At 36.3% G+C, this 16,521-nt stretch overlaps 1 protein-coding gene across 1 annotated transcript in view; it reads right to left on the reverse strand.

Moving 5' to 3' along the window:
* Positions 1-16,521, reverse strand: part of RSPO2 (R-spondin 2) — a 54,828-nt gene that overhangs the window by 31,180 nt on the left and 7,127 nt on the right. Inside the window, exons 2-3 of the mRNA XM_009323135.1 lie at positions 12,133-12,276; positions 10,889-11,077 (exon numbers count right to left, since the gene is read on the reverse strand). Of these exons, the coding sequence (XP_009321410.1) occupies positions 10,889-11,077; positions 12,133-12,276 (333 nt within the window). The remainder of the gene's footprint in view (positions 1-10,888; positions 11,078-12,132; positions 12,277-16,521) is intronic.

Genomic DNA, 16,521 nt, shown 5'->3' on the forward strand with positions numbered 1-16,521 from the left:
ACTGCATCACATGATGCTCATGCTACTTCTGAAATACAATATACTTAAGGAAACACACATGTTGAAAGTACTTATCTGGTCTAAGATATAATAACAGCAATAAATAAATTGTGCGTACAACCTTTTAATGATTGGAAAAACTATGTGAAAATCTTCCCAAGAAAATATTTCATATTACTTTAACTAAAAAGGAAGATTGAAGGATAATTTATATTCAGAAGGAAGGGAAAAATGTGCTTGAGTTGGCACTTCTGTACTGCCAGTAATTCCCTGATATCTTTTGAAAATAAGTTGAAAATGTATCATGCTGCAATATTATAAAACAATACCTAAAATTCCACAGGCTGAATTGTCCTGATAAATTGTCCTGTCCTAAAACTTTGCATTCAGGCATATCTAGTCCATTACAAGATATGCTTTGGACAGTGGTACTAAAGAAGGAAAACTAAAACAGAAATCAGATGACAACAGCCCTTTTCCACAAAAGTGTTTTGCTAATGTCTTGAAAGGTACCCTCTAAAGGTCATTTTAGACGTATTTTATTTCTAGTCTTAAAAAGAAGCAGAATCTAAAAATTCATGGTTAAGTCAAAGAGAACTAAGCCTCTTAAAACCTTTAAAAACCTGACCTATCAGTTAAATAAGCAAACAAACCAAACCCACACTTCACTACAACAGCACTCCAAGGAAGTTTAGGCTACTTATATCTAAGCTAAGTTACAGGTTTCAATATAAGTAATGTATTATTTCACCATATTCACACAAACCCACAAATTTTAATAATTGCAATTGTAACCCATTGTAATATTAATCTGGACTAAAACAGCAAAAAAGGTTTGTAGGAGCTCTGTGACTTAATATCAAGCTGCCTCAACTTCCATGCAAGATCCACCATACCAGTTTCAAGGAAAATACCAACCCAAATACTGAACAGTTGAAAAAAACCCCTCAAACTTAAAGAAATTCTATGAACACTGAATGGGCACAAGCAAAGAGAGAACATACTAATTACCTAAATCTTGGATGGGTTATTTTCAGTAAGTGTTGATATTTTGCAGGGCACTTTATTGTTCAGCTGCTTAATTTAACTGACCTTATTTCAAACACATAGAAAACGGAGGATGATGAGTCAACAGCCATATCTTGTTCACAGAGCTTTGAGAGCCATCTAGACTATCAAGCAATGTGATGTAATTTAATAACAGCAAAGGGGAGTCATTCGTCTAAAATCTGCAAAGGAAACCTGGATGTTGGTTCTTGCCAGATAGTACGTGGTTTTAGAATTAAACATAAAACTGCTACTCAAACTGACGTTCAAGTTTATATAGCTTATAAAAACTATTTCTAACTACTTTTCAGATTTGAGTCTAATCAGATTGCATTTTCCCTTTAGAAAATATCTAGGGAATGGATCGCTTCCAACAGCGTAATAAAAAAATAACAGCAATTTTTGAGAAGTCACACTAAGTTTATACTTGAACTCATTTTAATGAATATGAATCAAATGCATGTGTAATACAGTTAATTAATCTCTTAGTTCACACATGTGTATGCATTTTCTTTTCTCCATGTATTCAGGGTTTTTGTTGCTGGGGTGGGGGCTTGTTTTTTTTTTTTAAAACAAGTGCTGTAACACAAATTCAGCTGAAACATTTTGTGTGCAAGGGAAGTTTCAGAAAAGGATTTCATAGATTCATTCAATCACACATTTCCTCATTCATATGACCAAATAACTCACAAATTACACTCTTTGAAAAATAGTATTTGTATTAATCTTTTCTGTATCTTTGTCCTATAGCTGTAAACATCAACATGTCACACTGGGTTGTCAGATCTAACAGATTTGTTGTTCATCAGCCCTAAAGAAAGAACATATCTGCTCAAGTTTCATCATTAACACACCTTAATTTTCTTTACTGCTTTGATACGAAAGTATGGAGAAGAGCACTCCTGTATCAACAGATTCGTAGTTTTCCTATCCCTGCTGCAGGATGGAAAAAGACGACAAACGCACAAGAAATATCAGTATAGAATTTTTGTTTCTAAGAAAAAATAGTATAAAATACTATATTTTAATGCATAAAAGAAAAATCAGAGTTTCTTGCTAAATTTATAGAATCATAGAATCATAGAATCATTAAGGTTGGAAGAGACCTCCAAGATCATCGAGTCCAACCATCAACCCAACAACACCATGCCCACTAAACCATGTCCCTAAGCGCCTCATCTACCCGTCTTTTAAATACTTCCAGGGATGGGGACTCAACCACTTCCCTGGGCAGCCTGTTCCATCCAGATCATTGATAAAGATATTGAACAGAACTGGCCCCAAAACTGAGCCCTGGGGAACACCGCTCGTGACCGGCCGCCAACTGGATTGAACTCCATTTCAACCGGCCGCCAACTGGATTGAACTCTATTTCAGTTACTTTATAGTATCCTATTGGCTGAGAGGTACACTGCCTAACTTTTATCTGCAAATCTAAGAGGCATCAGGTATAGAAGTGCTCCAATAGAGGTACATACATGCATTATGAAAGTTTTCACATCTAAGTGTAAATGAATGCAAACATCATGAAAATGTAATTTAAAATTTGCTGTGCATTTTTATATTTTTCACTTAGAAACCAATAAAAATAACACCATTTTTCCTATAATTTATAAATCAGCATCTCACAAATAAACATATAAAGAGGAACAGAGCTATGACCAAAAAAGGGAAAATATTTAATCTCAAGGATTGTCAGAGTAATAACTAATCCTGGTTTTCTCACAGTTGACCTGATTTAACAGGAGGCTGGAGTAGATGACCTTCTGAGGTACTTTCCAACCTGAACTACTAATTCGATTTTGATTTTTTTTGTTATTACCAAATAGAAATGACAACCTTTGTGCTCTTTTTTAGAAGCTGGCACAAACTTACTGATTATTGATAATATAACTATACCTCTTGCCTATGTGCCTTAGTATAAAATACTTAAAGTCTAGTTGCAGGCACTCTCACTGAAATAAGCAGTATTACAAGTTTCATTTTCCTTAGGGTTTGGATTTCCTTTACTATTAGTTTTTACCTACAGCAGTCCCTTCTGAATACGATCAGCTAAAGGGTAGGAAAAAAAACATTTTATTACTCTCAGCACAACATTCTCTGTATGAAGCAGATGTTGACAATATAGATGAGCAGATTCTGCAGCTGACAAAAGCTTGTTTCCTGAACAAACTTACTAACAAGCATGCCAGGCTCCGAGGGTTAAGCCACATTATAAAACAGTTCTTGTTTCCTGGAAAGTCTCCAAACTACGTTCATCTTGTCCCTTCTTGCTCCCACTTGCTACCTCCTTCACAAAATGTGCAGAACGGCCATCAACTAAAACACTCACAAAAAATATTTCCTCATTACTATTGCTTTCCCAACCTGCACTGGGCAAATAAGTGTCTTTGGTGGAGTTTACTTCTTGTAAGCTCTCTGCTGATGTGAAATGTTTTTTCCTTTTTTCCTTCAGAAGCTTTGAGTCATGCTTTGTAACTGAAAATTATGGGTTATATTTTCAGACAAGCTAAGGCCAAGCCTCCTTGGTCAGAGTGTAATTGGTGCTCACAAAATACATCAAGGAAGCAAGCCTGCTTGGTGATACCAATATTCTAGCAAAGCCAGTACTCAGCGGAGCTACACTTAATGCAGTTTCTACCTGTCTGCTGAGGGCAAAAAAGGGCAGATCTGGCCCAGTGCTACTGCAAAATTAACAGAGAGCTGCAGTAGGCAATGACAGTATATTGTCATAAATACTATGTACTACAGTCTCGTTTAAAATGCTGATAACACTTGTAAACACTAGTTTTTAGTATTACAATGATAAATAATATTCCAATGTCTTCAAGATTCATGCAATACTAACCAAAGCACTAAGATCTTACTGTTTGTAAATTTTGTCATCTTTCCCAGAACCACAATGCTGTTTGCTACCATCCCTCTTCAGATCATGCCTCAACTTATAAGAGAATCTTTTCTAAGTAGGATAATTTTCTTTTATCTATAACTTGCCACATACATTTATGTCATGACCTAACTAACAATGGAATGAAATCCTGAAGTTGCTAAAAATGTCAACAAATTAGACAGGACTTGACTTTAAGGTTTGAGAAGTCAAAGCAAATCTAAAACTAAAATACAGTTCTATATCTGCATCTCTACAGTACCTCTGCTGGTCTTTCAATATTTTCTTAGACTGCCATAGTGCATTCAGTTAAAATAAAGGTACATTGTTCTATGTATCTTTTAGATATGCAAGATTTTGAAATTACAAGTGTGCAGCATTCGGCCAAAGACAATTAAGTGAACAGATCAAACAATAATAAAGTAAATTAAGAAATCAGCACTTCCAACTAAGCTTCCACACTGATTAAAGCTAAACTTGGAAATGCATGAAAGAACAGTTAACATTATACATACTTATTATTACTTATTAGACATACTCTGCATGTTATTTCAACATCAATAAAATAGGCCAAATTAAGATATCTCAGCACTATAACAAACACCATAAAGACTTGTTTTGTTCCTTTTCCCTATGACCAGTCATTCCAGCTTCTCTCTAATTGGGAGTAGAAGGTATCAGAAATTTTGCAAAGCCCAAACAGGAAGAACAGTGTTCTTTCAGTCTAAACCCACAGCACGTTCTGCCTTTCACAGCAGCAGAATTGTTCAGGTTGGTCCCCGGTCCAACTTCCTGCTCTCAGTAGCATCAAGACCAGTCAGACCAGATTGTTCAGGGCTTTGTCCAGTCAGGTCTTGGAAGCTTCCAAGGATGGTGACTGCACAGTCTATGGACAAATCTAGCCCAGTGCTCAACTGTCCTTGTGGAGAAGGCAACAGTTCTTGCTGTTCCTGGATAAGTCTTTGCCACTTAGGCTATCAGTCTTGTTATGTTGCCACAAGAACAAACAGAAGACATAAAATGTGGTGGTGAAGTTTACTGAGACCCACCTAGAGAGAGCCCTAGCATTGACACTCAAAAGGCAGATGGTGTTTGTAGGCATTGTGCTTACTTGTGACTACAAGTGCAAGGTGTAAATTAAGGTCTCAAAAGCATCCTGGCTTACAAAATTTTCCACTGTCCTGGTTTCGGCAGGGATAGAGTTAATTTCCTTCCTAGTAGCTGGTACAGTGCTGTGTTTTGGATTTAGGGTGAGAACAAAGTTGATAACACACCAATGTTTTAGTTGTTGCTAGGTAGTGCTTACACTAGTCAAGGACTTCTCAGCTTCCCATGCTCTACTGACTGAGAAGGCTGGAGGTGCACAAGAAGCTGGGAGGGGGCACAGCCAAACTGGCCAAAGGGACATTCCATACCATGTGACATCATGCTCAGTACATAAACTGGGGGAAGCTGGCCGGGGGGGGCCACTGCTCGGGGACTGGCTGGGCATCGGTCGGCGGGTGGTGAGCAATTGTACTGTGCATCACTTGCTTTGTGTATTATTATTACTATCATCATATTATTATTATCATTTTATTTCAATTATTAAACTGTTTTCATCTCAACCCACGAGTTTTTCTCACTTGTGCTCTTCCAATTCTCTCCCCCATCCCACTGGGTGGGGGGGAGTGAGTGAGCAGCTGTGTAGTGCTCAGTTGCCGACTGAGGTTAAACCACGACATCCACATTGAGCACTTCAGTGTAGATGTAGTCAAAAATCTCAGAAGAACATAATCATCTGTCTGGTCACAGAGACCACTCACTGAGTTCTGGTGCTACATTTATTTTAAGCTTTTTTTTTTTTTTTTTTTTTAATTTCTCACTTATGAAGAAGAGATTCATTGTAGCTGAAAGAAACCTCATGAAATTCAAAGATAAGTGCAAAGTCATGGCCCTGGACCACCTTGTCTGACCTGATTTTGAGCAGGAGGTTGGACTATGTAACCTCCCTAGGTCCCTTCAAACCTGTATTATTCAATAATTCTATGACTTTGTTGGTTGCACAACTAAAAAATTCTTCAGTTAGCCTCTTCTAAATAAATCTAATAAAAGAAAGAAATCCTAATTTCCTTTGCCAGGTTTCAAAAGAAAACAAATGTTAGCACCAAACTTTTTGGGGAAGTGGGGGAACGACACAAGAACATTTTTGACCCTTTGTACTGCAGGTTGTCAAGTTAAAGCCAGAAATTTTAAAACATTCACTCTCAGAGGAAATACGTCAATTTAAAGAAGGAAAAAATACTTACCTACTAGAGATAACTATACCTGTAGCATGGCTTCTGTTAGAAATTATGCTAGTTTAGTATACTTTAAATTTATAGCTACTGTCTTCACCAAAGTGTATGTACAGTTTTACTCTAAATATTATTTATCCTACCTTAAATATTTTTGCAAACGGGGATCATTAGCTCCCTGTTTGCCATATCACTAGTAGCTTATCAGATTAAAAGAACTCACACTACTTATTTAACATGTATTTTGCAGCTTTGCATATTTATTAGTTTTCTATATTTAAGTATATATTCTTTAATCTTTTAATCTTTTCAGTCATAATTTCTGAATATTAATAATGAAATGTAACTGCAGTATAAGGACAGAAAGCCTGATTGGGTCTTATTACCATTGCTCTTCCAGAAGTCTTAAATTCTATTGCAGCAATGGAAAGAAGAAAGATTACTGCAAAAAAGCCTTCAAAGTCCAATCAAGCAGCATGAAGTCCATCCAATTACATGTCTGTGTTAAGGAAAGAACTCCATCCCACTGTAGCCTCACGACCTGTCCTGCTACCTTCCCTCTTTCGAGCTCAGGAAATTAATGCAGACATGCATCCCATCTTCACCTATCTTTCTTCCTGTCTGAAATAAGCATTCAGAAATGGCATCATGATTTTTACTAATAGAGTAATATTCATGTATCGGATAACTTGAAGAACTGCGGTCTGATGGAAGACTAAAAGAAGTAGAGAGCTACTTTGCTTGCCTTTGTAATACTTAATAAGAAACATGAGAGCAATCTGCAAGTACCTCCAGGGTACTAACAAAGTAGGAGTAATTTACTGTGGTGAACATGGGGAACATGTAAAAAATAACAGGTAAAAAGAGAATATTTATAATAAATACATGGGAAAATTTCTAGACAGCAAGCTGTATCAACCCATAGAATATTTCTGCCTGTTAATTTCCCCATTGCTTGTAATGCAATTACTCTTTTTTAAAAATTCTTTTTTTCTTTCTTTTTGAGCTAAAGGGGAGAAAATTCCTTATCATGAAGAGACCAGCACAGGTAGGAGGTGGTCTGAACGATCCAAGTCATCTTCTTCTAAGTCTAACCTCTCATAGTATGAGTCACGTTACACCGAAGCCACACAGTAACATACATAACATGAACAGATACACAAATGCGACATTCCCATCTGGTAATAACAGTTAAATCAATTAGTACTGACAATAAGAAAATACCACTGACTAACATATTTGAAATCAAGTAGAGTATCCTCTTATGTTGCTGGCTTCAGTAGGAAAGAAGCAAAATCATCTCTCATTTGCATTCCAGCTTGTATCTGTACAACTCTGCAATTACTGGGAAAGTGATAAAGAGTTCTTCATCAGCTAAATTTGTACCACAGCCATATGGCCAGACAGGTAACATCTCAATCCTTGATAAATATGAAACTGAAGTACTTAGCAGGAAAACTGAATTTAACACCAGTTCTTCTGCAAACATGTAAAAACCTGTTTCGGAAGTTTTTCTGTAATGTGGACCATAAATAGTAACTGTAAAATGTACAGAAGTAGAAAGCATGTGTCAAAAGCACTTTATTTGACCCTCTTCTACCAAAAATATCCTTACTTCCTGTGCTCAATTTAATCCATCACAATCTACAGCCATCTTAGCCATATAATCCAACATTTATCCTACACATTTGTATGAGTTTATGTACTGAGAACATTAGGAAGAAAGGATTTATTAACAGCCTCTCAACTGACATTTACGGGGATTATGGTTCTTCAGTCCCCCAGTAGGGCTAACCTTACATTTTTCTCTTATTTCCTCAGTTTAAAAGTTCAATTACAAAATTTCTAACATTAAGAAAACATCATATTTTTAAAAACACAGACTCTCCTCCTTAACAGCCAGGATCTGCTCAATTTCAGCTTCCCTGTAACCAGTGTCTCTGCCTCCTGCTACTTCACAGGGAGTAAGTAAGCAAAGAAACATTTCAAGTGTCGAATGGGGCAACCTGCTAACTAAATTAAATATGATAAAGGAATGGGATCTTAGACCAGTCGTGTATATAATCATAATGAAAACATACTATGAAGCAGGAGTTTCGAACAGGCTTCCTCACCTGCAGAGATAACCAGGCCTGGGGAAGACTTACCCCAAGCGCTTAAAACACCACTATCACACTCCCTCCCAGGAGTTTCTTAGGAGGGAGAAAGGAGTTTATACTCTGGCCAGTGTTTTATATGATTGCACAGAAACAGTATTAAGCATCAGCATTCAGTGCGGCGAATTCAAGCCTACAGTTTTGTACATATTTATTTTTATCTCTGAAAATACAGGCAGGGAATTCTGCACCATGAGAGGACAGGAGAGGACTGTAATCTTTAGGTTTTACTGGAGCCCATGGTTATGAAGGAGTACTACAAGCCTTTCACACTGAATTTGTATTTGTAGCAACAACTTTCCTCATACGTAGTGAAAAAAATGCAGAGATTTGGTCAAAGATCTTGATATAGACTAGGCAATAAATTTCCTAACTCTTGGGAAAGCCCACCACTGTGCCTTTGAAAAGATAAAATTTGAGAGGTAAATCTTTAATCGAGGACCTGAATTGCTGGAGAAGAAAATTTGAAACAACCTAAGAGAATCTGCTACAAAAAGGTACGAAAGTTCAATAGCTCCAGATTACCACAGTTACATGAGCATTCTACAACATTCATGAATATTGTGGTCCACTTAAGCACACTTCTCAAACTATTTACAACAATTTGAATAATTTGTGTCCTAACTAAATTATCAAGACTAAAACCACACCTGTAACTTTCTACTTGCCAGGAGTTTATATAGAAGCTGGACGTTGCATCTATGAAATACCTCCCTCTATACACATTGGGTACATAAATGACTAAATCTCTACCACATGGAGTTGCATTGAAAATATTCTGCAATTTTCTCAAATTTTCCACTACAAGCTAAACTTCATGCATCTGAACAGCAAAAAAAGAAAATATTTATTGGAGATTTTGTAAAACTTCACACAGGCTCTTTTTTCTTCCTTCCATTTTAGCAGTAAAACATTTCCCCAGTTGATCTGATCACTAACCCCATTTGGGCTTCAGAGTTTGTTAGAAGTAACTGGAACAGCCCATACACCTCAGCAGGCTGCAAGCACTACCTTGACGTAGATGCAGCTGACTCGCATTCAAAGATACCATGAGACACATACCATGGCAACCCAAATCAGCCTTGATTTTTACCTTTTCTTCTTCCTTCCATTTTGTAGGTTCCACTCTTTAACGTCTTTGAGAAGTTTATTTAGGTTGCAGATTAACTGTGCTGTACAATGCACCCCAGTACCACTATGACTATGCACTATGCATGCATGCACATGTGTATGAGTATAGGGAGTGGGACAGGGAGAAAGTGTGTGTAATAGACTCAGTTAACCTGGATAACAGAGAATCAACTTTATATTCTCTTCCAGATTTTGGCAGAGTCCTAGAGACAAAATTGAAGCTTGCACAGATTTAGTCTGTAAGCTAAAACTTTATGTATAATTTTCACACATACTGGTGGGCAGTATGTTCAAGCCAAGAGACATATTCAACAACTCCAGAACACAGAGCAAACTTATTTATGTACCTATGCTGACATTATTTCAGTTTTAGCTTATTCATCAAGTTATGGATTTTCTCAGGACTCTGCAACCCTTTATTCCTTTTTATTTGTCTGATCTCATGGTTGACCCAGCTTGCAGCAGGAGGTTAGACTAGAGATCTCTTGAAGTCCTCTCAAACCTGAACCTTTCTTTAATCCTATGACTCCAAAAGGAACGGCATCTTTATCACCTGTTGATCACCCACCTCTCCTACAAATTCTGAAAACTCTGTAAGTGTTCAGTCTGCTCAAGTGAAAGGTTAATCATTTCAATTTAAAAGATAACAAAACCTCCTCTCTACCAGTGACATGTCTGTGCTTTGGGGTCTACAAAACCGAACACAAATTTGAAACTCTATTTTCTTTTTAAAATCAGCATCACTACGTAAGACTTAGAACACCATGATAAAAGAAATAATCAAATTTCTTTATCTACTTGTGGTAATTGCCATAAGCTGGTCTCATGCTGAAAAGCTTGATATCTATCACTATTCGGCTTGTGTCACATCTGTCATAGTTTGGCCCTGATCTACAATATTCAGAACAAGTAACACATTCCAGCTGATAGCGCCAGCTAACAATGCCATATGTAACTAACTTCATATAATTTAAATACCCATCACACCAGCACTGGATGTGCCACCTGCAGAGAGGTTTAGAATCATAATCTTTCCTGCCATGTGCAGAGCCATTAGTTATTCCACCATCACCATCATTTTCAAGCTGAAGCTCAAACTGCAAACTGTTATGGTTCTTCCACAAGGCACCTCTTTGAAAAAGCCTCAGTACCGCACCAGAAAAAAGTTTCACAGTCTACTGAAAGACTGATCACTCCCACACTGAGCCTTTCCCTGGAGTCTTGCTGCACAAATTAGGATTGCCATAGTACTGCTGCCTTTTAGCCTCCGCTGGCAGAGCAGAGACAGGATTTCCCCTTCAGCTGGCATGAAATAGTTCTTTTTTTAAGTTAGAAATAGGATTTCAGTTAAGGAAAGCTCATAAAGATTTTTGTGGCATGACTATGCTTACCTCCTGGACAATGCCTCATGGCCATTTTACACCGTCTGGATTCTGCAATGGTTGGGCACGGTATCGTGTCTTTCACTGGCTTCTTCACAATTTGTCTTGTTCTCGTTTCCAGGCCCCACTTAAATCCACATGTTTTGTTATTTCTGCTGCAAGTTCCCCACTCACTCCACTGACCCACTTCACAGCCTTCTGATAAAGCAAAAGAAAACACGAGTGAACAATTCTTCTGGTTTTTTTTCTTTGTTTTCATTTTTTTAAATTAGAACACACTATCAGAAAGCAGCACTTGAAAGTTTTACTGTTAACAGCCAAAAATTTATAAACAAAATTAAAATCTCTTACAGAACCTGAAAGAATCTTTTTAGCCAGCATCAACCTGAGCATAAAACCATCAGACTATCAATCTGAATGTATAGATATCATGTCAGTCCCAAATGTTCAAAAACCTTCCTAAAATCATGAGATTGATTTAAATTTTTCTCTTTTTAATAAATAAATCCTATTTGGTTGTCACCTGGATTTGCAAAGCTCAAGAGTTCACATTTCCAGGTCCTCTCCATCATGAAATGCAAGGAATACTCTTGAAAGAAAGAGTCTGTTCTGACACAATTCCTAGGCTTCAAGATAAAACACCAAATGGTGAGACTTGAGAAATATTGTGAGAACTGCCAATGCTGGCTCAGAGTTACAAAGTAGATTTCTACTAAAAACACTTATTTGGTGGTTTATATTTCTTACTCACTAATGGAAAAGGGGGGAGCTACAGAGAAAATAAAATTGAATTTGAAGCCCAGATGGTACAGGAATTCAATCTGCCCTGCCCCTAGTTTCTGGCCTTCGTAAAAGGCAAAAGGAGAAGGTAGTTTTATGAGGGTAAGAGTCCAGTGAGTACATCATTGACTTAAAGTTCTAATGCAAAAACTGGTCTTCCTGAAATCTTACAAATTCTGAGTTATAAATCCTCGTACAAGGTGATTTACAGTTAAGAGGACAGAACTTTCTGATGCATAACAGAGTGACATTCCCAATAACGCAGTATTTCAAAGTTTGGAAAAAAACTATTATTATTATTATTGTTATTTATTGTTATTATTAGGGGTAAAGAGTTCCAAACACAATCCATTAGTGAATATTTCTTGATAGAAAATACTAAGCACCAGCTTAAAAATAGTGTCATAAGTATTTGAATCTGTCCACCTGGCAAAAGAGCTGTTTCAGCAGCATTGTTGTGCTAGAAGACTCACCCACACATTCCATAAGCTCTTCCAAGGCTGCAAATCCCGGGGGGCATCCTCGGAAGCAGCGGCCTCTGTGCGAGTAGAAGCCAGTTTTGCATTTGGTACAAAAGTCTCTGCTAAAGCAGGAGTCACAGTTTTCTATTCTGCATCCTGAATCAAAAGGATCATAAGGAACAATGAGACAGCTAAGTTAGGGTAAGACTAAAAATGAAAGGACTTGTAAAGCAATAAAATAGCAAAACCAGAAGTGCTATAATGAGGAATACTGTCATCCTGAAATCTATCTGCTCTGTAAGAAAAATTACAGTTAACTGTAATTATTTACCACATTTTCCCATACATCCTTTTAATCCTTTTTTTTTAAATCAAAACTGTAGATAAAACCTCTAGTTAAGTGATATTTGAGTTAATTACATCTTTTTGGAGGAAAAACATTCAATGATGTAAATTATTTTTGTGTTTAAGTAATTTTGAGTAAACTAAGATGCAACAAATTATTTTGGGAAGTATGCATGTATTATATGTACTGTCTTCAGTTTACTATTTGTCATTGCAAGCAGGATACATTTTTTTTCCATGAGTTGACCCTATAAATAGCTGATTGAATGCTTTGATGTATTATGTCTGATGTCCTTATCTACACATATGCATGTGCTACCGTGCAAAAAGCCTCAATTTTTCTGGATATAACTCCTCTCTATTATTAAGGCAGTTAATCCATAAAAAATAACCATTATTAAATGACTAAAAGACAAAGCTATAATCAATAATTAAAAAAAATACTATTGCCTTTTGAAATATTGGATTTCTCTGAAAATTTAAGAGAAATATCATCCATAATAGGTTACAGACTCGGAAGCAGACTATTCAGAAACATCTTATTCCATACTAAAACATGGCAACTTGAAAGTGAATTAGATCTCAACAATCATATGCACACCTGAAAAACAGATGTACTTACATGGAGGCTTATGAAAGTCAGTCATACATACCTACAAAAAAATGCCAGGGAAAAACGTTCCAAAGATTAAAAAATAAAAGCCATTATATTTGGAACAGTAATGAACACTTTAAAATTAATTTTAAAAATCTAATCCTTCAGCTAACATACATAATTTATATAAACTACATCAACTGTATCCTGTCTTCAGCTATCTGAAGTCACAGCAGGAAGCATTTGTTATTCATGTCATGCAACAATATACTAATCTTTTCAGTCACTTATTCATTTATTCTTCATTCTTTTCTAAAGAAAAAAAAATCACAAACCGTAAGGAATTCTGAAATAGCTATTGGTAAATATCCCCTAACAACACTTCAAATTTAGCCAATATTCATAAAACAGATTTTAATATTTATTCTTGAGCTTCAGCAGGCCAAAATAGGGCAAACCATAACACTTCAACTAGGTGGTGATGGGAAATTATTCTTTGTTAGCAATTAGGGAAATATGAGGCTTTTTAGATCAGATTTCTTGTGGCATTGGACAATAAATTAGGCAGATCACATGAAAAATATTTCAAATGCTGGTACACCTTTCTTTGGTTAGAAGGAATGTGAACATCAGTTTGAAGTCTTCCACTGCCAAAGGGAAGCTCTGCAGGCTCTGTTTAGACACAACCACACATAATCTGCACGCTACCAACTCTATCTGTCCAGCATCTCTCAAAGGGGCTTTTAGAACTTGTGTTCATACAAGCAGCACAAGTTGGGCTTCTGATCCACAGTTTAGTTTATAGGGAACTCCCAAGAATGATAATTTCTTTTTCATGAGGTTTGAACCAATCTCCAAAGAACAGGAGATCAATGCTTATACAATGACCCTGCAAAATCACTTCCCCAGATTAATGTGTCTGCAAGGCAAAATTATAAGGTGAGCTGCTCTGGAGATGTACTGCAATAGTTAATTGCAAATCTCCTTGTTACACTTAAGATGTACTGCAAGTATTTTATTAATTGCAATGCTTGAATCAAACATCCAGTGTGTTTAAATATTCAGAAAAAAACATTTGCCTCTTGCCTACCCACACAAGACAGTTTGAAAAGACATCAAGGTTTTTCCAAATCATTTAGTCCAATGATGCGGTGCAGAACAGAACATTAAAAGAAAAATTAGCATCTTGTGACCCTCCCTCACATCCAAGTGACGTAAGTATATTTTTGAAGTGACATTTTAACTATTGCTTTCAAAACATGTTGAGGAGTAACGTTTAAAGTTTACTCCATTTGAACTTTTTTGGATGGAAGAGGGATTAAATGAATAACTTTCAGTACAAGTTGCCTTTTAATATCATATAAACACGCTTAGCAGGCAAAAGCCTGCCTCACCTTACGTTGTGGATATCCTCCATAAAACTATTGCTATTTAACAGTACATATGTGAATATCCCATATTTAAACATTAAACTTATGAATCAATCTTCTTTCAGTGTCTTAATCATACTTCAAAATTCCCAACCTATTTATATCTTTTGCTTTGCCTTCTATGCCAGTTTTCTTTTGTATCACAGTAGAGTCCTTGGCATGATAATTATATTTTGGAAGCATTAGTAGGGGCTCCTGGGTTAAGGTTGGGTGGAGTTTTCTGCCAAGGCAGTTTATTTTCATTTTTTTTATACAGTTTTTTATTTTCAGATAAATTAGTCCAAACATGAAATGCCTATTATTTAATCTGTACCAGACGCAATTTAGGGGAAAATACTGACAAAATATTAGGAATACTTTAAGAATTCTGAAATTAAAGCATTACTTCACCAGAATGATACTCAGTACAATGTTTGGGGTTACTGGGTGCTAATCATAATGATAATTTAACTCAGTAATAAACCACACTGTAGCTGAAGATCAACTGGGATTGACAACTACTCCTTTTTGACATCCTCCATATACTCTGTTTCAAATCATGAAGGGTGCTGGCGAAGCTCTAAGTCTTGCAGGGATTTTTTTTATAAAATTTAAATAAACTAAAGAATTAAAGAAGAGCAGTACTCCAAAAGTTAGAAAAGCTAACTTTCTAGCAGTCTATTTTCAATCACAAGCTGTCACAGGAGTGGTTACAAATTCACAGCTCCATGACTTCACCTTCCAGGGGAAAGGGTGGAAGAGAAGTCACTACTTTGTCTGGTCAAACTAAGCTGGGCTGAAATTAGACAGAAGTGTTTTGCTCAAGTCTCTTCAGCATTCAGACAAAACAAAGCAAAACAAAAACTGATCCCTTCGACAGAGCTCTGAAATGTTGATTTATGAGACAAGATATATAACTTCTCCAATGGAAACTCTATTGACACTGTGCAATCTCTTAATTTCGGCTGACAGGAGAGTAAGAACTTGAATGACTGACATTTCAGTAGAGCACGAGGTTAGATTATAGTACGTAAAAGTGCCTCCATGCTTGTGAGCAGTTACAGAATATGCTCAAGAAAGAAACATAACTCCATAAGCTAATACTGTGCCACTCCTCAGTCAATGGCCAGGAAACCTACCAAGCTGAAGGACCAAATTCTTTGGTTCTACAGAGGAGCAAAAGAAAAAGGATCATAATATCTCCCTTTAAAAAGGCCATTGTCAGAAAAGAATCCGAAGACAGACATTTAAAACATCTTCGACTTTGCTTACTGAAACAGAGTGGCAAAAGAGAAGTTATGTACAGGACTTAGGAGCCAGAGTTCCCTTTTCCTTAATTTTCAGTGAGCTCTAGCACCCCATGGCACTTCAGAAATAATTTTCTTCTGAAGTGTGTTTGCACATACACCAGATTTTTTAAAAAAGTAATAGCTATGAGCCATGTTTCAGTCAAGGTTATGGTAAACAATTTGATCTATAAGAAGTGCATTTAGCTAGCCAGCAATAAAAGATTTGTATTTAGGCTTTATAATCTCATTTATATTGACCCAAATGTTCCTCTGCCATTTACTTGAATATCATAAAAACCCAAATCTGATTGACATGGATGAAACTTATAATATTTTTAGAAAGCTACATAAATGGTGCATTAAAGAAATCTGTAAGGAGAAAGCCTGGATTCATACCCAAATTAAGAGAAACATTTTAAGCAGATGAACCACAGTGATACTAAAAGATTTTTGTGACCAGCTTTGGCTTCCTGACAGTCATGATAAGCCACTCCTACTCATTCTTCTTTTAAAATAAGCATTAAAGAATTGACAGACTTACATTTTAGAGAAGGAATCAAAAGCTCAGGATTTCAAAATACAAATTCAGATATTGAATTAAATTTAAACTCAGATGCATATGCCTGTTATTGTAAAAAAAAAAAAGAGTATGTGCTCCTGTAAACAGCTTCTTTCTGTACTATAATGACAGAGAGCATAATGTTACCAAAACAAATACTATCCTTCCATAGTAAATTTATCACCAGCTTATAAGGTGATGCAG

This window comes from Pygoscelis adeliae, unplaced genomic scaffold (assembly GCF_000699105.1).
Source record: "Pygoscelis adeliae isolate BGI_AS28 unplaced genomic scaffold, ASM69910v1 Scaffold174, whole genome shotgun sequence".
NCBI lineage: Eukaryota > Metazoa > Chordata > Aves > Sphenisciformes > Spheniscidae > Pygoscelis > Pygoscelis adeliae.